This window comes from Phyllostomus hastatus, unplaced genomic scaffold (genome assembly GCF_019186645.2).
Source record: "Phyllostomus hastatus isolate PE091 unplaced genomic scaffold, TTU_PhHast_1.1 phas_scaffold_200, whole genome shotgun sequence".
Taxonomy (NCBI): Eukaryota; Metazoa; Chordata; class Mammalia; order Chiroptera; family Phyllostomidae; genus Phyllostomus; species Phyllostomus hastatus.
The window spans coordinates 6,017,840-6,040,824 of NW_025334016.1; the positions used below are offsets into that span (position 1 = coordinate 6,017,840).

The 22,985-nt window shown below is 36.3% G+C and overlaps 1 protein-coding gene across 11 annotated transcripts in view; it reads right to left on the bottom strand.

Annotated features, from left to right (window-relative positions):
- Positions 1 to 22,985, bottom strand: part of CASK (calcium/calmodulin dependent serine protein kinase) — a 422,712-nt gene that overhangs the window by 110,110 nt on the left and 289,617 nt on the right. For all 11 annotated transcript variants that reach the window (XM_045860500.1, XM_045860508.1, XM_045860504.1 and 8 more), the window contains exon 10: positions 10,471 to 10,570. In XM_045860500.1, the coding sequence (XP_045716456.1) occupies positions 10,471 to 10,570 (100 nt within the window). The remainder of the gene's footprint in view (positions 1 to 10,470; positions 10,571 to 22,985) is intronic.

A 22,985-nucleotide genomic window follows, 5' to 3' on the forward strand; every position in this document is an offset into this window, starting at 1 on the left:
CAGACCAACCTTTGTAATCTAAATCTTGCATTTCAGAACAATGGGCTAACAAACAGAACTTCAAAGGTTAGTGTCCTTCGTGGAGGGCAGACTTAAATGAAATTTCATATCTTTAAGGATTGAGTATTCTCAGTGAATTTGTTTTAACAATGTCACGTATGATCTTCATTTTTTCAAAGCAAATTGGGGTTTGTCTTACTCTAATTAAGGAAATTCATCAACTATAATTGAGCTACTAGAAAAGATCCCAGTGTAGCAAGTTATACATCAGATGAATTTGGGTCCCACGACCCCAGGATGTTTTGGATATAACACAGGTGAACCTTTCATATAGGTGCATTCCATCAAAAACTGAAGGTAAAGCCAGCTGTAGAACTGAGGGACAAACACCTTCAACTGGAAGCACTGGGAGCTCCTGCAGTGTAAAATAGGCCTCTTTGGATTTTTAAGGTTCAAACTTAACAAAAACCCCAATCTAGTCTATTTCTTCCCTTCACATACAAAGTCAAGAGAACCAAGTTGTTCTCAGTCTGTTGGGCCCTTTTTATACAGAAGACAAAGACAAAAGGTAAAGTATACTGACTGACACTTCCAAATACCATATTAAATACTAGGGCAAATCATTTTTGCAGGGCAAAACAAATGGTAGTGTGGTCACTTTCTTTAAATTTCCTCTTATAAGCAAGGAATCCTGAGAGCTATCAGCAGGGAAAGATTTATACTGACTAGTGACAAAGTCACTTACACAGCCTTAAAGAAATGATTAGCTTATTGTACTCTGCAGACAACACCTACATACATACTTCAGAGAAAGAAAAGAACCTTGAGAGGAGAGGCCTCAGAATATTAGTGTCCATGATGTTAGGTAGCTTGTAATAAGTGCCTTGTTGTCTTGGATCAGTAGTTTTCAGACAGTGGCAATTTGCCCCAGGCGGACATTCCACAATGGCTGGAGTCATTTTCATTTGTTACAACTGCGGTGGTGGGTGGTGGGGAAACAGGTTGTGCTACCGTCATCTAGTGGGTAGAGGTCTGGGGTGCTATTAAGCATCCTACAATGCCCAGGGCAGTCCCCTTCCCCTCAAAAGAATTATATAGCCCCAAATGTCAATAGTGCTGAGGTTGATAAACTTTGCTTTAGATCAGGGGTCCCCAACCCCCCAGGCTGTGGACCCATACTGGAACTGGGCTGCACAGCAGGAGGTGAGCAGCAGGGAGCTAGTGAAGCTTTGTTTGCACCTGTTTCACCAAACCCTCCCCCTGGTCCATGGAAAAATTGTCTTCCAAGAAACTGGTCCCTGGTGCCAAAAAGGTTGGGGACCACTGCTTTGGATAAAGATAAAAATCTTGAATCTTTCTGTTCTGGAACTCTATGCTGTTTCAAATTACTTCTTGTCTTGGACTTCATCCATTTGCATGCACTTATTGGTAAGAATGTAAATGGTTACCACTTTTCCAGAAAACAATCTGGTAACACAGAACAAAGATCCTTAATAAAAGGGCTCATGCACTTTGATTCAATAATTACATTTACAAAAATCTACCTTAAGGAAAAACAGGAAATATAGAAAAATGTTTATGTCTAAGGATGCTTATCATACAAAATGGAAAAAATCTAATAACTAGAGAATGATTACATAAATTATAGAACACTCATAAATGGACTATGTGGCCAAATGAAAATTACTTTTAAAGAATTTTAAAAACAGAGAAATCCTCATAACATAGAATTCAAGAAAGTAGAATACAAAACCACAGAAACTGTATATTTCCAATTATGACAGAAAAAAAAATACAAACTCAGAAAAAAACCCCAGAATGAAATACAGCAAAAAGGTAACAGTAGTTATTTTTATATTCCTAGTTATACTTTATTCTGTTCCTGTTCATATGTTCCAAGTTTTCTATACTAGAAAAAAAGTTGCTATATAAGCAACTGCTTTTTTTGTTTTGCAGTAGTATTTAATTACATTAAGTATTTAAGGCTTAAGCCATAAATCAAGTGATTGTCCATATGGAAACCTAATTATTATTTTCACTTAGTTATTTTAGTGAAATATTATCTACTTTTTATTTTTGCCAGCATTGCTTATGCTGATACATAATCTAGGTGGACGTTTATTAATACTATAAGATTTAAATAGTATCTAGTGAATACTAAGTCCGCAAGTGTAACTGCTGGGAAGCAATTTTGGCTGTGAAGTGCCAAAGCTCTGTGCAATTCTTGTCCCACCAGCACACAGCATGGGTGACCCTACGTGTGCACTTGTTCACTCTTCTTTTCTGTGCTGTGAGGTCCTTAAGGCAGGTCTAGATTTGACTCACTTTATAACACCCACAAGGTATCTACTGAACTAATGTAGTACTAAAGAAACATCATAATAGTAGCTCCCAATTCTTGAGTATTTATTACGTGCCAGATACATCCTCAAGAAAATGCAGTAGGTAGATATATTACTGGACCTCTCTAGATAGGGAACTGAGGTTCTGAGAGACCAAGGAAGGTCACAGCTAGAAGTGGTGGAGCTAGGATTCAGCTCTGCTTTGTCTTGCTCCTAAGTCTGTGCCCTACCTGAGCTACCACACTAATTGGCCCTAGCAGGAAAATCAGGGGAACCTTCAACACAAAGCTGCATGTGGTTTATGGATAGGGAGGCTAAAAAAGAACTTAAACCCTATTGGGTCAGACAATAACCCAAACCTTTATTGAACTGTTCCTGCTTTTTGCCAGGTGCTAGGCAGTAGCTTCAGAGAAAACAGGTGTAATTCCTGGCCTCAAGAAAGGAATTCTCAGGCTACTGTGTGAAGTAGTCACCCCATATTATACCCTGAAGTAAATGGGCACAGAAATAGTCCGTGTGTGTGGGGGGGGGAAGCCTCAGAGAGGAGTTGGGTGAGCAGGAGGAATTAGAGTCTCCACCTAGAGTCTAATCTGCTTTTAGGGGCCCAGTGGATGCTTTGCTGGAAAGCATAAAGGCATCTGTTAGTCTGTTTCCAGTAGACAAGACCCACTAGGTCAACAAATCTATTTAACCACCTTAAATCTGCTTCTTTTTCTGAACTGATTTTAGTCTTATCTTGTACCCTAATGTGAAACTTTGTGAATTTTCAATCATGAAAGGAAGCATTTCTATAGCTGTATTCAAGTTGCCTATTTCAAACTCTGAAAAGTACCCCTAATTTTAAATTTTTGTAATTTGGTAGGAAAATTCATTTGTATTCCACTTCTCCATTGTTGTTTCAGATTGAATAAATGCCATTTTTAGTCTAACCTCAAAATCTTTCGTCACTCTTGGTCATTTTAACAACTTCCATGGACACCTTTTGTAATTCTGTTATTTCTTTCTTTGGGTATAACCAAGCAGAACCACAGACACATTTTTAGTAAGACAGATGTATATAACTGATATCTGTAGTTGAATACCAAGCCCATCTAAAACTCCCATAATTTTTCAATTCATTATAAAACATAAATGTACACAAACACATTTTTGGGGCTTTTCCACTGTTATTTGTTTAAAACTGAGGCAGTATCAATAATACAACACAACATACACAGGCTCTTAAGCTGCTACTAAGTATTTATTTTGTTGATCAATACTGTCAAATCTGAAAAAACTATTCACTTTTCTTAAAAATTGAAAAGGATGTTTTTATATCAGACCTCTGTATAAACTTGTAACTACCTTGGAAAAAGTCAATAAATAAACAGAACATGAGTTCACCCCTCTAACTAATGGCAGGACTGTAGGTATCCTATTCACATCTGTATTCTAGGGTGTACTTGCAGAGTGTATTGTACAAAAAGACACAACAAATGTATTCAATTAAAATTAGTTTTTCTGAGCAAATCCTGAAGACTTGAAAATAAGTACTATAACAAAATCACAGAAAACAGTTAATTTTAAAAACTCACAGACACAGACAACACTATGGTGATTACCAGAAGGAAAGGGGGTAGGGGGAGGTAGAAGAGGGTATCGGGGGGATAAATGGTGATGGAAGGGGACTTGCCTTGGGGTGGCAAACACACAATACAGTATATAGGTGATGTATTATAGAATTATACACCTGAAACCTATGTAATTTTATTAACCAATGTCACCTCAATACAATCAATAAAAATTAAAAAGAAAAGAAAATTATTTTAATACTTATATTTGTATGATAGTTCATAATTTCCAAAGTGCTTTTATACTCATTAGTTATGTGATTCCACAATGACCCTGTCCTGTAGGCAAATATTTTTACATTTGAAAAATCTGCTTACTAGGGTATAATTAAGTTAAAATTCCCCAATTTATGTGTACACTTTCATCACTCCAAAAAAAAAATTCCCTCTTGTCCTTTGTGGCCAATTTCTCCCTCCTAACCCTCTGAGAATAGCTTTTATTCTCACTATACAGAGCAAATTCTGGTTATCAAGTAAGGTATAAGCAATAGTGAATCTTATAATGGAAATTACAGTTTGGATTTCAGCATCTGTGCTATATCCAATTCAACTTTTGAAAACTCACACATAATGACGATGATTTAGATTCTTTATGTATAGAATTTAGTAGAGATGCCTTGAAATTTATTGGTCAAAAGAAGCAAACTCTGCAAATGTGTTCTGTTGGAGTATAGATACTAAAATTCTAATGGCATTATGCTTGTTAGAATAGTCTATGTTTCTAAATAGCAACATCATTGGGTACAAATTTGTTAAAGTATTTTATTAAAATTTTTTTTGGTTTTGATATGGCCATTTATTTTTTATTTTTAAATTAAACTTATTGCTGTGACATTGGCTAATAAGATCATATAGGTTTCAAGTGCAGGTTTCTATGATACACCACCCAAAGTCAGATCATCTTCCATCACCACATATTTGACCCCCTTTACCCTTTACTACCCCCACCCCCTTCCCTCTGGTAACCACCATACTGTTGTCTGTGTCTATGGGTTTCACTATCAAAGTATTTTAAATAGCATTCTCCTGGTTATTAGGTGCCTATTCATATAAAGTTTTACAACTAAGGAAAAGCACTACTTGATGTCTCCAAGATGCTTTCATTCCCAAATGACAATAGATCTGCTGATTTTTTTTTAAAGGAGAGGGGTGCTAAATCTGGAGAAACAAAAGCAGTTACAAATGGGAAGAGTGTTACATTTCAATAGCCATTAGCTTGTACGTGGTAGGCAGCCTGTAAGATGGTCCTCAAGATCCCAGCCCCTTGGTATTCATTCTCTTGTATGAGCAATTTCATCCCTGGAATGTGGGCTGCACTTATTAACTAATTTTTAATGAACAGAATAGGGCAGAAGTGATAGGATGTATCTTCCAAGAATAGGTGTTAAATACTGTGGCTTCTGTCTTTCTCTCTCTTACTTTTGTCCTCCTCTAATCATTCATGCTGAAGGAAGCAAGCTTCCATGTTGTGAGCAGCCCTATGAAGAGGCCCAATAGCCAGTGAGGAACTGAAGCCTGTCAATAATCTTGTGAGTGAGCTTGGAAGAGAATTTCCCCTATAGTTGGCCCTTCACATGAGATTGCAGCTCTGGACAACAGTTTGACTGCAATCTCATGAGAGATCATGAGCCAGAGGCACTCAGCTGAACCATGCCCAGATTCCTGATCCATAGAAACCATAAGATGATAAATGCTGCTTTGCTGTTATTCATTACATAACAACAGATAACAAACATACTGTGAGATTTTTATACAGTCATGCACCACTTAACAACATTTAGGTCAACGATGAACCACATATACAATGGTGGCATGTGCTGCTAGTCATATAAAAGTGTATTACATACAATTAACAGTAGTAGGCTATACCACCTAGGTTTGTGTAAGTGCACTCTATGATGTTTGCATGGTGAAGAAACTGCTTTATGGCACATTTCTCAGAATGTATCTCAATTGTTAATTGGTGCGTGACTGTTAAATCAGCTGCAATTGGAGCTACAACTAAAGTAACAAAATGTAACAATGAATTCGATTACTAGCTTCCAGATTTTCTAATTTATCTTTGTCTCTTATATACTTTCCTTTCAGTAAGCACAACATTAAGGTAAAGGTTTATTCTTTTGTTTTAATTGAAATTATTATTGAGATAATAGATTCATATGCAGTTTTAAGAAATAATAGAGATCCCTTGTATACTCTGCTCAGTTTCCCCATTGGTAACATTTTACAAAACTATAGTATAATAATACCACAACCAGGATACTGACATTGACACAATCCAACTATCTTACTCGGTTTGCCTAAGTTTTATTTTTACTCATTTGTGTGTGTGTGTGTATATGCACACATGCAATTTCTTACATGTCTTTTACTTTAATATTCTCCCATACTCAAATTACATCCCTTTGTAATTAAAATATAGCCATTACATTATTCTTCATATCTGTTCTTTCTGATGGTAAAAGTTGTTAAGAGACATGAATAGACATAAATTCAGTATTTTATTTCATAGTGCCATATTAATAAACTGAAAATAGAGTCAGTAACAAAACATAATAATAACCACTTACAGATTATGTAATTGTCAAAGGAAAATTCACTTACCCTGAGTTTTCTTGAAAACAAACTATACAGTAAAATGTTACCCTTCTTCCAGAATTAATGTATTTGTGCTTGAAATTCAGATGTGAAATAGTAAGTGCAATTAAAATTTTAACACTGCCTCTTTTTCCTCTTATGAAAGAAGTGAGAAGTTAATATTTGTATAACAATGTCTCAGGAAATCAATATATCCAAGCTTTTATTTTATGATCAGGCAGTGTTAAAATTCACAATTAAATATCTACACACAGACAGCCAAGGAAAAAGTCAAGCTGATTATGAACCATGCAAAGCCAAATACTTTTGCATAAAAGATAAACCTTAGAGAAAAACAAAGGGATACCTACTTTCTGCTGCTAGAAGTCCTAGGAGGAAGGCAGCATATGGACAAACAACAAATAGTATGATTTTAGAGCAAGCAGGTTATCAAGCCACAGTTGGGCCCAGTAGATGAGCCACAAGAAGCACGGTCCCCCTGCTGAGTCCAAAGTGAGCCCTTGTGTTCCATAAGCACATTCACTGGGACTGTTTAGGCTTTCAATTATTAAAATACTAGGTGCTGATTTTGACTTCTTTGATGTAAAATATGAGAACAGAACATTCATACTTTGGATTATTAAGTAACAAAGCAACAATATACTGCTTATCATAAGATTAAACTAAACACATTCTAGTGAATGTATTAACAAATTTTGATAATCAAAATAGAAAAGAATTTCTTGTATAAAAATTGTTTTACAATGTAAACAGCATACCTAAACATGTTAGACTCTTGTTTAGATGACAAATTGGGAGGCTGTTTTCTTTTAAATGTTTTTAAATTGTGATTTAAAATAGAATTTTTTTGGGGGGGCAAAATAGGATTATCAGCTTTTAATTTTGTCAAACATGGTCATTAAAAAAACCTAATTACCTATCATTTATTATCATTTCATAGAAAGAACAGAAAAGGCATTGTGTAAAGGTGAAAAACAGTCATCTCAAGGAAGGGCAGTTGGTGACCTCACCCCCACTGTTCTCTCTCTCAAACCCCTCCTTCCCTGCCCTTCACCTCTGCCATACAAATACATGCTCTATGATCATTTTCCTCTTTCTGCCATGAGCTTGGAAGAACTTTTGGTGTTCTATGTTTTGTACTGTAAAACAAACCCCTGAAAATTTAAACAGAAAAAAACAGTGGAAAGGACAACACTGGGAACTTAAAATAAATGATATAGAATTTAAGGATTAGAATTAAACAGAGATGAATTTAGATTTGAAAATTAATGAAAATATTAAAAAATAAAAGAGATGAAAAAATATAGGCAAGTTACTTTATGTAAGCCTAAAGCTCTTATGGGAATTCAAGATAGTTTTTTGTTAACCAAGCATACAACCATCGCTTGGAGAAAAGAAAACTTTCTGGCAGAGAGTTATTGATAAGTAATGCTGATAAAATAGTATAATGCCTCCCTTTAAATGACTTGGTTTTAAAAATTAATTTTAGAAACATATTTCTGATAGTTATGGGAAAGTTAAGAAAACATTAGAATTTTTTCAAATTTCTTCTTTTTTTTGGGCAAAGCAAATTATCTTTTATTGAAATCTAGATGAGGTGCTGCCAGGATCACTGTCCTCTTGGCTGGGCTAGAAGCTCCAGGCCAGTGTGTTTAGCACTGTCTTTGACTTCTAAGAATATAAAAATTTCCTCTTCATTTAGGGTAAGCGACCAGACAAAAATACTGCATAGTAACTCTTCTATCTTTTAGTTGCAGCATCTGGACAGTGCTATTTAAAAATATTTTAGAGACAGACATTTAGCACATCAAATGAAGATACAGACTGCTTACAAGATCATTAAGATCCAGAAATTAAGGAAAAAAAAGACAAAAAACAAATAGGGTGTGACTTCAGGAAAGGGAAGAAGAAATGCAAAATTGTGAACAACTAATTCAAGCAAGGGCTTGCAGAGTAACTGCAAGACAGTGTAACAAATTTCTATTTTTATTTAAAAAGCAAGTTCTGTGATTAGAAGCTATTTCAACCACATCACTTGGAGCCTGTGCCAAAAAGCACAAAAATGAGCAATAAAAAGTATTAATATAAAAATAAGCTTTTATATAACGAAAGACAATCACTTTCCCTAGAACAAAAACCCAGCTTTTCACAGAAAGAAGAGCTCATTACACTCTTATTAGGCAGAGGTACATACTAAGGGGAATCATTAATGGTCAGGTCTGTGAGGTCATTACAAGGACCATACTGCTGTGTAGGCCCATTTCTAAAGATGAAAATGATATTAGAGATTTGGATCTAAAATCTCTGAATATATCTCAAGTGTGTGACTATGTCATATAGTCACAGTATATCATAAAACCATTATTCGATCCACTCCCTGGAGATAGGGTCAACTGTAATCTGAGTGTGAAGAGAAAAGAAAGAGGTTGTAAGCTAGGGAACAACAACAGAAAGCTACAGGTGACAGGAATGACTGACAGGAAACAAGAGGGAGCACTGAGGAACATATGTATAAACGCAACTGGGGCCTTGCCTTTTGTGTGCAAGGGCTCTGGGCAATTACCAAGTCAAACCAGAGGAAAACAGCAAGGCCTTCTCTTTAGAATCTCTTCTCTAAGATTCCCATTTCTGAATGTTTTGGAAATCACCTTCACTCAAAAGAGGAAGGTTCACATCCCAATTGGTAAAAGTCAAAATGAGGAACTACAGGGTGGGGGAAAAATAGGTTTAGAGTAATTTGCATGGAAAATAATACAACAATTAATAAATAATAATAATATAAGAATAAACTCTGACTTTTGTGTACTCACAACCGTAAACCTACTTTTTCCCTACCTGTGTATAGCTGCTGGAATGGGAAACTTGACCCTGTTATTTTGTACAAGGTATAAACATGTAAGCATATATGTGCACATACATACTGGTATATAAACAGGGGAAGGAAGAAGCACGAAGACTGACCAATGCTCTTAGTTTGAATAGGAAAGAAGCATTAGCACATCCATTCTTTCTATATTGCTAATTGCGAAGGACAAACAACTCATGTTTCAGGAAGGGCCCTAGGCCTTCATTCCAATGATAATATATGAATATTGAATGAGCCACTTTAAGAGTACAAAAATTAAATCAGCAGTGCAAAGTCAACCACATCACAAATACTGAGGGACTTTAATGAAAGAAGAAAAGCTGAGGGCAGAGGGCATATGATGCAGAAATTAAATTAATAAAGAAACACATAAATAAAATTAAAAAAACTATCACACACACATGCACTTACATTTACATATATATGGATCCTTTGAGAATACCTCACTCGTAAGATCAAATCTGAGCATTTTATAATATAATTTTGTGAACACTGGTGGGTTTTTTTCAGGAATACCTATATACATTTCATTGAAATAGGTAACTCTTCTTTATGTTCTTCTCCAAGTTATAGACTTTATAAAAAGAGAAGAACTTGTAAATTGTTTCAAGAGATAACTCATAAGACAACTTTACATTTAAAGATCTAAATAAAAGCAATGCTGTCGCAAAGGCTGATCTGCTATGGCTGACATGGGGAAAATCTTACATCAGAACTTTTTCCTGAGGTAGAAGGTAATCAGAAAGATCCAAAAAGATCAACTACAATGTTTGATTGGATGAAGTGCAATGTTGGGTCTGGAGTTGGGGAAGGGGAAGAATTATTTCTGAGGTAAAAAGAAAAAAATGAAATGATGCTTTTGGAGCAACTCTGGTATTAACATTAAAAGGAATCAGACACATGTGGATGGGATTTGGTTGCTGCAAACATCCTTAGAATCCCTTGGAGGATCTGACTGCATTCACAGAAAAAAAGTTTATTCAGAATGGAAGAGAAAAGATGTAGACATGAAATGATTCACCCCGGTGAATGGATGAATGAATGATCCAATTACCTGAGGAGGTAGGGTCTTCAGAGAAATCTGGCAACTCTTCAGGAGGATCCCCGTAGAATGAGTTGAATTTGTGACTTGACACAGCTGCTAGTACTGCACCCTAAAGCAAAGAGATAAAAAATCTATTAAAACAAATACATAAATATAAAAGGTTAATTAACAAATTGTTATTTAAGGGTTATTCAGAAAGTAAAATATATAAGATAACAGCTAGAAAAGGGGTAGCTTTACTTTTCTAATCCTCCTCATCCAAGGATATATTTGATTTTAAAGAGAGAGGAAGGGAGGAGAGGAGTGGGGAGGGAATGAGGGAGAGAGACAGACAGAAACATCAATGTGAGAGAGAAACAGACTGGTTGCCTCCTGTATGTGCCCCAATCATGGATGGAACCCACAACCTAGGTATGTGCCCTGACCAGGAATTGAACCTGCAAACTTTTGGCATATAGAATGATGCTCCAACCAACTGAGCCACCTGGCCAGGGTGAAAAGGGGTAGTTTTTAAATAATTTTTGATTCCTTCAAATTGATCACATATGCAAATACCAGAATAACACTGTTGGTGATTGCGAAAGTATATACCATTTACATCTTGAACTCAAACATGCACCACGACTGGAATATTCTTCAGTCTTTATAAAATGCTACTTCAGAAGTATACCTAATGAAATGGAAAGATGCTTGTGATGAATTAGATAAAAAGCTTTTAAAACAATCTATAGTATGATCTTAGTTTTGGAAAAAAAACCAGGTTAATATAAAAGAGACTGAATATATACCAAAATGTTATTAGTAATAATTATCTATGGGAAGTAGGAATATGAGTCATTTTTCTTTTTTCCCCTTTCCTTTCATTGTTAACAATGATTATGTATTATTCTTGTATATTATTTCTCAATCAGGCCACACAGAAAAATCAACTACAATGTGACTCTTTTAAATCACACATAGCCTTTCCTGATTCCTAGTTGAGAATCACTGTCATGTTGAAAGTATGACATCCCTTAGGACAGCTGGGTGGAAAATGGCTGGGAATTATTGTTTCAGTAACAAGAAAACCTATAAAAGATATTTTGTAATAGTAGTAAATACTGCAGGTGTGTTCCTTGGCTCTGCACTTTCCAGCCACATGAGGCTACTTGAGTCAATCATTTAACTTCTTTAGGTTTTCTCCTTTGTAAAGCAAGGATATTAAAACTGGCATAACTTACCTTATAGGACTGTTAAAAGTCATAATGTATATGAAAGTGTTTGCAAATTGTAAAGCATTTTGCAAATGTAAATCATTACTAACCCTACTAATATGTAGCTAGAACATGAGGACAATTTTTTGCTGGTCTAGTCAAGAAAGGCTCATTTAGGTAACCTAAGCATCAATTCACTTAAGTTGTCGTAAGTCTAAATTTTAAATATTAAACTCTTAGATTTTTTTTCTGAAAAGAAAGACAAATCTTTTATGTGTGTAGGCATTTAATACATATATGAAAATACTAATAGTAATACATTTCTGCAAGGTTCTTTTCTTGGTGGGGAGGAATCATGTTAGGGTTTCTTTCCACAAACAGAAATTGAAAAGGAGACAGACTGCAGAAAGGAAAGAAGGAGAACAACAACAAAACCCCAAAAACAAAAATAGAGAAGTGCTCTTGATGATACCATTCCAGGAAACTTTTAGATGTCCCAAACTCTAGGGTTAATGCAAGAGAGGTTCCTGTGTGCAGAATTCTATGGTTGGCTACCATGATGAAAATGCTGAGTTCTTCTTTCTACAATAGAAGCTTATTTTACTTTACATATTACCTATGTTCCCTAAAAGCCGGGTGGGGATGGAATTTTTATAAATCAAATCATGTTTCCCACACCCTGCAACTAGAATTTTAGAGATGCTTTATTTTTATTTCCTAATGAAGTTCAATTGAGTTTCTTAATACGTCAGTTTTATGTTTCAAGGCATGTTTTAGCTACCACTGAAGTCAAAGATCTAGAAGTACTTACATTATTAAGAAAGTACTGTTTGAAAGGGACCTGTAAGGTAAATTCTTTTGAAACAATTACTAGCAAGTTCTTAATTTATCTGTCTTGTGATGAGTGGTTTTGTTTGTTTACTTGTCTCAACTTAGTGACTGCACTTGTGGTTCAAATTTTCAACACAAAGCTATTAGTAAAACTGCAAAAATGGTTCTGAAACACTTTATGGATTTATAGAATTTTATTAGAGTTTGAGAGTCAACCTTAGAGATGATTCATTCTAAGAGACTCATTTTGCAGATGAGGAAACTGAGGTTCACAGAGGCTTAGCAACTTGTTAAGATTGATGCCATCTTTGTGACAGAATCAAGAATAGACAGAATTGATGCCCTCTAACTACTCTTCCCAGTTCAAGGTGTTTTTTTTTTTGCTATACCAGGGGTCAACAATCTTTTTCTGTAAAGGACTGGATAGTAAGTATTTTAGGGTTGAAGGCCATATGGTTTCTGTTGCAACTACTCAATTCTGCCATAAAAGTGTGAAAGCAGCCATAGACAATACATACATGAATGTACATGCCGTGTTTCAATACAACTTTATATGTAAAAATAGGTGGTATATCAGACTTGGTCCCCAGTTCCTAGTTTGCTAATCCCTGTACTACACTATTGCTATTACAGAGCTCAGATCTTATACAAGTAGTTCTTAAAATTGCCTGCATCATTAAATACTTGATAAAAAGTTTTCTATCTAATTTAGTAGGTATAATTTAGTATGTTTTGAGAGTAAAACATATCAACTTGGATTTAAGAAGACTATTCACAATGTGTTAAGATAACTAATATTAAAGACACAATTTTCTACTAAGCAAATTAATCTAGAAAGGAGAAGATAGATTTTAAACTCAAAGAAAAAGAGAACTACAAGGAATTAATTCTTATTTTTAATTTATTTTATTGATTATGCTTTTACAGTTGTCCCATTTTCCCCCTTCACTCCCCTCCACCCTGTACACCCTCTCCCACCCACATCCCCCCTTTAGTTCATGTCCATGTGTCATACTTGTGAGTTCTTTAGCTTCTACATTTCCCATACTATTCTTACCCTCCCCCTATCTATTTTCAACCTAAGTAATTAATTCTTGACATAATCAAAATTATAATTCACATGTCAAATATCAAAATGGAATGCTCCCAGCTAGATGATTCTGTGTCTCATTTAAGGAAGTGGAAAACAAGGAAAGAGTTAACTCAGACTTCTGCTAAATTAAACTACTAAATATATGGAAGGAGACAACAAAGTTAGAAAGTAAGGAACAGGAGAGTTGAATACAGATGTATATCTGACTTGAAGACAGCAGCACAAATCCAATACGTACTATGTTTTTTGTGCCCCCTAACTGAGCTCAGAAACCATGAAGTTTGATAGGCATAAAGGCAAGTACATTTTAACGAGTGTAAATATAAAACACCAAGTATAAAATGTAAAATAACTGGCTTTATACCCAAGTATCAAGGTAACACACAGTCAGTGCAATACACTGAGGGGGGAAACCCATCACAGGGGCATACAAATATGTGTGTGACACAGAATCCAAGAGAGGGTCATCTTATAAGGTTGCAGAACATTGAACTCAAAGCCTTAAACTTGGAGAGAGTGAGGCTGAACAGCGATAACAAAAAGGCTGGAAAATCTTTCCAAGGGAGAAATATTAAAGGATTTCAGTTGATTACATTTAACAGTTAGGTCCTAAATGATGAGGCAAGATCAACAGAACCTCCAATCTCTCTCCTAATAGTCTTAGCCAAAGTTATCATTCAGTATAGTTGGCATAGCCTATATACATATGATACTCAAACATATGGCTAAACACATGTCTAAAACCTGGAATTTTATAACATTAAATAGGGATATATGACTAAAGAAGGCTATGCTATATCCTCTGAAGAAAATAAAAAAAATGAGACTCATAAGTGTAGTAGATATGACTATATTTAAGAGCAATTGTATGGCATCAATATCTTAGGAACCCTTTTGATCTGTGCAAAGTACTTTATAAAGATGGTCTTTTGATTTACATAACTTTTAAAAGTCACATTGCCTAACTTAGGAAGTAATAATTCTACATTTCAGAATCACAAATTAATAGAATTGCTTAGTAAAAGCAATATAGGAAGATCACTTTAATTATTTACGAAACTCCTCATACTAGAATAGTTTTAAGTTTTTAGAATCAAAGGTGCATTTTAGACACTAGATGTACTTGCTGAGTAGCTGGCACCCACAAATGCTATGCCAGCTGACTGCCTCTACACAAGCCCTCACTACAGGAGAGGACTGTATGTAAATGCTGGCTTTAATGAGGGCACAAAAGTCCTTGATAAATCCTTAAGTTAGCTCTCATTGGATTAATAGAAAGGGGACGAATGCCAAAAGGCAGTTACTAGAGCTTGCTGGTAGACCTCTCAAAAGGTGCTATATAGGTCTAAACATTACTCTTGGAGGTGTCAAGACTCCAGATAGCAGTGCTGGGCAATAAGACTTCGTGCAAAGATAGAAGTGTTCTATATCTGGGCTGTCCAATACAGTAGCCATCAGTCACATGTGGTATTGGGCACTTGAAATGTGGCTACTGCAACTGAGAAATCAAATTCAGGATTTTATTTAATGTTAATAAATTACAATTAAAATTTAAGAACCTACATATGTCTAGTGGCTACTGCACTGGATAGTGCAGCTCTATAAAGTATCAGAAAATGACATTCCTAAACAAATTGTTTTTAGTTCTGCAAAGTTCACTAGCCTGAGACCAATTGGTAAGTCAGATGTATACAGGCTATACTTCTGCAATTTGCAAAATCAATATGAAAAAATTTGAGACAGTTATCCAGAATTCTCCCTCACTTTCTGTATATACAAGGAATAAATAATTTTATCCCCTAAACTGAATCACATGGACTCAACTCACCATATCCTAAACCGACTGCAATAAACTTACCCAAATACAGAATCTTGCTGCTTCTTATACAGAATTTCTTTCACATACTTCACTATAGGGAAATTTGCTTTCTAAATATAGAGATGATTCATGAAGCAAAAGGGATCATTTCTAGAACAGATTTCTTCTTGAACCTCTTTCCTAGGCAGACAAGTTCAGATACTCAGACACCTGCTAGTCCCCTTTCCCACCTTTCCACCATCTCTCGCCTCTTGCTCAACAACTCCTTCATCAAGTAGGTGACAGTCAGGGTTAGAGTACAGATGTGCCTCCTTCAGAGAAACACAAAGCACAGATTTTCTACATGGCCTAGATTGCAGTGTGTCCCATGGATCCTAATATACAGTTTGAGAAAATAGGATCCTCATCATACCTAGTCCCATGCTCAGGCCTATGTAGTTTATTAAAAGAAGTATGCAGCAATGTCCAACCCACGGCTTCTGGGCCGCATGTGGCCCAGGATGGCTATGAATGCGGCCCAGGATGGCTATGAATATGGTCCAACACAAAATCATAAATTTACTTAAAACCTTCTTTTTGCTCATCAGTTTTCATTAGTGTTTGTGTATTTAAGGTGTAGCCCAAGACAACCCTTCTTTTTCCAGTGTGGCCCAGAGACACCAAAAGGTTGGACACCCTGTAGGATTTTAAAAATTGAGCTATTAACATTCTAGAGCTTAGCATCATATAAAAGGGCAAAAACCCAAACCCTGAGACCAACATATGAAATGTTTGGTAACCAAAATGGAGAAAAGAAATTTTCCATCATCATTCACAGATGTAAAGTAAAATAGTGAAATAAAGGAGAATAAAAACAAGTATATGATAATAATTCAAATCACATGCAGGGTTCCATAAACTTTTTAAAAATCTAGTTGAGACATAGTCTGAAAATGATATTATACTTTCTACTTATCCAAATAATGTTCTCATTAGGGATTTGTTACCTCCTGTAGCCTGTTGTACATGTTAAAATGAAAGTACAAATATGGAAAGGAACAATTTTTGATTGCAGAGCATTGATACTATTAAGCAATAGTATCATAAGCAATAATGAGTAACTGTCTTGAAATTTCAGCAAAGTAAAATGAGTAATGTTTTATATTCTGGCACGGAAGAGTTTCACAAAACTTTCTTAATGAGAAAAAGGTTCAATGGCAAAAACAATAAACCCATTTGCAATAATACCTGTTTGGTTATAAGCCTTTGGAAGGCAAGTTAATCATAGAGATAAAAAATCTTAAATACATGTATATACTTTGATGTCAATAATTTCAGTAGTAGAGCATTTACCCTAAAAAATAATCAGAGCAGCACAAAGATTTATTTATTTATCTTAAAAAGATTTTATTTATTTATTTTTAGAGAGATGAGAAGGAAAGGAGAAAGAGAGGGAGAGAAACACCAATGTGTGATTGCCTCCACGTGCCCCAAATTGGGGACCTGGCTTGCAACCCAGGCATGTGCCCTGACTGGGAATCAAACTGGCAACCCTTTGGTTCACAGGCCCGTGCTGAATCCAGTGAGATACACAAGCTAGGGCTACACATAGATTTATTAACGAAAACAGCCAATGCAATAGCATTTATGGCCATGGAAAGCTGGAAGCAATCTCCATGTCTAACTGCTGGTTAATTAAATTGTGATATATACATATGATGGATTTTTGTAGAACCATTACAGCTTGTGCTTTAGAGTAATAACTCTCAATAAGGTGAAAATATCAGAATCACCCATAGAGCTTTTCCAATAAACACACCCCCCTCCAATCTGCATGCCTGGGGCTAAGGGAGGAGGTGGCGGTCTCTCAAATGAATTGAGTGGTGCAGTGAGCCACTGTTTCTATGGGAATGTAGTAACTCACATCCCTCAAGTGTGTCAAAGTGAAAGCCAGTATTTAAGAATATTTTGTCACATGGTATAAAAAAGTGGGTTATGTGAAATTCACATGACATAAAAGTAACCATGTTAAAGTGTACAATGCAGTGATATTTAGTAGATTCACAATGTGCGGCCACCAATTTTGTCTAGTTCCAAAACATCCTCATCCCCTGCCCCTCCAATCCCTATACCCATTAAGCAGTCACTACCCAGTACCAGGAAACCACCAATCTGCTTTCTTTCTCTATGGATTTGTAGATATAAATACTTATTACAGACACTGTAAATAAGTGGAGTTATTCAATATATGTCCTTTTATGTCTTTTATTGCATGTGGCTATACAACTGTCCCAGTACCATTTGTTGAAGAGACTATTCCTTCCCCAATGAATTGCCTTGGCACTTTTATTAAAAATCTATTGACCATAAATATAAGGGTTTATCCCTGCACTCTTAATTCTTTCCCATGATCTACATGTCTAATTTTATATTATAACAGTGCCATGGTGTCCTGATAACTATAGTAAATGTTGAAATAGGAAAGTATGAGTCTCCTGACTTTGCTCTTTTTTTACAGATTATTTTCACTATTCTAGGTCCTTTGCCTTTCCATATAAATTTTAGGATCTGTTTGTCAATTTCTACTAAAACTCTGAGAGAGATTTTGTTGACTCTATAGATCAATTTGGGAAGAACTGTCATCTTAGCAATATTGAGTCTCTCAAGCTACGAACATTAAGTATTTCTCCATTTATTTAGATCTTCTTTAATTTCTCTTAGCAATGCTAGTTTACAAGACTTATGTTTCTTTTGTTAAAGTTGTTATTTTTTTAAATCCATACGTGATGATATTTTATCTTTTTATCTTTGCTTTTAGAGAGAGAGAGGGAGAGAGAGAAACATTGATCTGAGAGAGAAACACTGATCAGTTGCCTCCAGTACACACCCAGACTGGGGATCATATGCATCTAGACCAGGGATCAAATCTGCAACCCAGGCATGTGCCCTGACCAGGAATTGAACCTGCAACCTTTGGTTTATGGGAAGACGCTCCAACCAACTGAGCCTCAACAGCCAGGATGTTATATTTATTCTTAAGAATTTCATTCTTTTTGATGCTATTGTGAATAGAATTGTTTCTTAGTTTCATTTGAAGATTATTCATTGCTCATATACAGAAATACAATTCAAATTTATATACTGATTTTGTATCCTGTGACCTTGATAAACTTGTTATTTCTAATAGTTCTTTAAAGATTCCTTAGGATTTTCTACATACAGAACCATGTCATCTGTAAACAAAGACAATTTTACTTTCTTTCCAATCTCGATGCCTTTTATTTTGTTTTCTTAATTGTACTAGAGATTGAGTATTTGTATTTTTATTAAGTGCTGAGGTGACAGTGATGCTGCTGATCAGGGGAATCACAATCGAAGACCCACTGCTCTAAAGAATGTATATCACATAGAGGATATGATACTAGAGGAAAGTAATGGGAGAGAAGTGAGTGTGATAATATATCACAAATATAAGATCCTCTCTTTCTAGATACTGTGAAGGAAAATGATCAAAATGATCAGAAATGTCTAAGTGTAATTACTCTGGAAGAAACACAAAAATAGGGATTATTCAATTAAAGTTTTTATGCTCTATATAATAGAAAACCTTTAAAAACCTTAAAATGTTACTGTCAATGACTGGAAAAAAGCTAAAATGGTATGGAGTGTCCATTAAGGGATTACAGTTATATATAAAGTAACACATCAAAAGTATTAACATGAAAATCATAATAAAACAATAACAATAATGTTAATAGCAAGTAATATCTACGGAGCACTTATGACTACTAAGTACTATTCTAACTGCTATAATGTATTAATTCATTAAAACCTTACAACAACCCTATAAGTTAGTTATTATCACCCCCATTTTACAGATAAGGAAGTTGAGGCACAGAGAATTTAAATAGCTTGCTCAAGTTTACACATTTCTAAGTGTCAGAGCCAGGATTCACTCAAGGCAATGTAGCTCCAGAGCCCACTCTTTTCCCATAATGCTATATTCCTTCTCTTTCTTCTTGCTGTCAACAATAAAAATTTCTCACCTCTGACTAAGAACAAAAGTAATTTTCTACTGCTTTTTGTGAACTTCCTTTTTAATCACTTCAAAGGGAGTCATACAAATTCCCTTGTTGCCCACCATTCAAAAAGCTTAAAAACAGTGCCTTGGTGGAAAGATGGTATGTAGCTGTTAATTTCTGAAAATAACGTGTGGTGGACCCTGGAAGTCAGGGAAATTGCAATCTCTATTCTAGAAATTTGCAGAAAAGGCAGAATGAGGAGAATTACTTCCTTGAGGAGGGTAGGTGTAGCATGCTATAAGCAGAGTGGCTGAATCACTCAAAAGAATATAGCTGTAGCAGAAGCTGAAAAACTCATAACTCTGCTGATGTCCCTAATTCCAGGTTGTTTGGTGGGTCATGAAACTGTAAGTATTACCACAAAGGGATGTGGTAAATTCACATGACCCCTTTCTGCTGTGACAGCTTGGCCCTGTCCAAGTAAATCTTAGTCACCACTTTGGCTAGTTTAGGCCCAAGTCTGATTTTGTGGCAACAGAATAAATACAGCACATATTTCTTGTGATTGGGGCAAATCTGAGCCCTATGGTAAAAGACCTGTACTTAGGCAATGAAAAGTTCAACCCCGGAGTAATGTCACACAGGCCAAAGCAGCATTAGAGTTAAGAAGACTTTAAGGAAGAACTGAGTAGCATAATTCACCTTTCTTGGAGGGGGGAGGAGAACTAACTTCAAAAACAGCTGACCAAAATTCACTTCGGATAATACGATTTTTTTCCTTTGTAGGCTATACTGGTTCAGGTATATATCAAGGCAAACAAATGAAAAGTCTTGGGAAACTTGTTTGGGCACCATCTTAATAATTATTTTTGCCAAGGACTTGTAAAACAAAGAGATAGGAGCCAGTGTGAACCTCTGCTGCAAAAACAACTGGCAGAAAGCCTTAACTGGGAATAACCATCCTCAACAATGACATGAGAAAATTTCCCTTGCTCCACAGCAGTGCTATCCAGGAGAACTTTTTTGCAAAGATGGAAATGCCCTGTATCTATACTGTCCAATACAGTAGGCACTAGCCACATATGGTTATTGAGCACTTGAAATGTGCTAGTGTGACTGAGGAACTGACCTTTTAATTTTAAGTATTTGATTATGCTATTACAATTGCTCCACTTTTTCTCCCCTTTATCTGCCTCCTCCTGGTACCCCCATTCCCTATAGCATTCCCCCCACCTTAGTTCTTGTTCATGGGTCATACATATAAGTTCTTTGGCTTCTCCATTTCCTATACTATTCTTAACCTTCCCCTGTCTATTTTGTACCTACCCATTATACTTCTTATTCCTTGTACCTTTTCCTCCATTCTTCCCGTTCCCCCTCCTAGCTGATAACCCTCCATGAGATCTCCATTTCTCTGATTCTGTTCTGGTTCTGGTTGTCTGCTTAGTTTGTTTTTGTTTTTGTTTTTAAGGTTCACTTGTCGATAGCTGTGAGTTTGTTGTCATTTTACTGTTCATAGTTTTGATCTTCTTTTTCTTAGATAAGTCCCTTTAACACTTTACGTAATAAGGGCTTGGTGATGATGAACTCCTTTAAACTTCACCTTATCTGGGAAGCACTTTATTTGCCCTTCTATCCTAAAGATTTTATTTATTTATTTTTAGAGAGGGAGGGGAGGGAGACAGAGAGAGAGAAACATCAATGTGCGGTTGCTGGGGGTCACGGCCTGCCACCCAGGCATGTACCCTGACTGGGAATCGAACCTGCGACACTTTGGTTCGCAGCCCGCACTCAATCCACTGAGCTACACCAGCCAGGACTGCCCTTCTATTCTAAATGATAGCTTTGCTGGATAGAGTTATTTTGGATGTAGGTCCTTGCTTTTCATGACTTTGAATACTTCTCACCAGCCCCTTCTTGCTGCAAGGTTTCTTTTGAGAGATCAGCTGATAGTCTTATGGGAACTCCTTTGTAGGTAACTGTCTTCTTTTCTCTTACTACTTTTAAGATTCTCCCTTTATCTTTAATCTTTGGCTTTTTAATTATAATGTGTCTTGGTGTGGTCCTCTTTGCGTCCAACTTGTTTGGGACCCTCTGAGTTTCCTGGACTTTTATGTCTATTTCCTTCCCCAGACTGGAGAAGTTTTCTTTCATTATTTTTTTCAAATAAGTTTTCAATTTCTTGCTCTTGTTCTTCTCCTTCAGGCACCCATATGATTCAGATGTTGGAATGTTTAAAGTTGTCCCAAAAGTTACTAAGCCTCTTCTCATTTTTCCAAATTCTTTTTTTAAAAGATTTTATTTATTTATTTATTTATTTATTTATTTATTTATTTATTTATTTATTTATTTGAGAGGGAAGGGAGGGAGACAGGGAGAGAGAGAAGCACCAATGTGCGGTTGCTGGGGGTCATGGCCTGCAACCCAGGCATGTACCCTGACTGGGAATCGAACCTGCGACACTTTGGTCCGCAGCCCGCGCTCAATCCGCTGAGCTATGCCAGCCAGGTCTGAATTCTTCTTTCTTCATTTTGTTCTGGTTGGATGTTTATTTCTTCCTTTTGCTCCAAATCATTGATTTGAGTCCCAGTTTCCTTTCCTTCACTGTTGGTTCCCTGTACATTTTCCTTTATTTCACTTTGTATAGCCTTCACTTCTTCATTTTGCAGCTGTACTCAATCATTTCTGTGAGCATCCTGATTACCAGTATTTTCAACTCTGCATCTGATAGGTTGGCTATCTCCTTATCGCTTAGTTCTTTTTCTAGAGTTTTGATGTGTTCTTTCACTTGAGCCATATTTCTTGGTCTTGGCACATCTGTTATATTGTAAGGGGTACAACCTTAGGTACTTGCCAGGGTGGGGAAACCCCCTTTGTACCGTTTGGTGCCGTACGTGGGGGAGTGGTCAGAGGGGAGAAATGCTGCTTGCTTGGCTCTCGCCCTGCTTTCAGTTACTTTTCCCACTTCCCACAAGTGAATGGCATCCTTCCAGGTGCTGCCCTGGTGCTGATTCTTGGGCGAGTGGGCTCGTGTATGTTCTAGGACACTGTGGGCCCCTCCAATGGACTCTCCTGAGAGACTAGCAGTTTCTTCCACTGCCTCAACCTATACAGGTGTTTACAGCCAGAGGTTCTGAGGTTTATTTTCCAGGCACTGAAACTCTGGGTTTCAAAGTCTGTCTCACTCTCTAGTTGTTCCTTCCAGTTTTTATCTGCATAGGAACGTGGGACCTCCATTTCCACCAGCTACCACCTTGCCGAGTATCCGCTTTGCCCTGGTGTCCCATCTCTGCCCCTCCTAACAGTCTGGGTGAATGTTTCTTTTTTAACTCCTTGGTTGTCGGACTTCTACACAGTTCAATTTTTGGGCAGTTCTGGTTGTTTTTTGTTTTTAAATTGGTTGTTGTCCTTCTTTTGGTTGTACAAGGAGGCGAACCATATCTACCTACACCGCTATCTTGGCTGCAAGTCTGACCTTTTAAGTTTACTTATTTTTTTAATCCTCACCCAAGGACACCCCTCCATTGCTCTTAGAGAGAAAGAGAGAGAGAGAGACATCAATGTGAGAGACAAACATTGACTGGCTG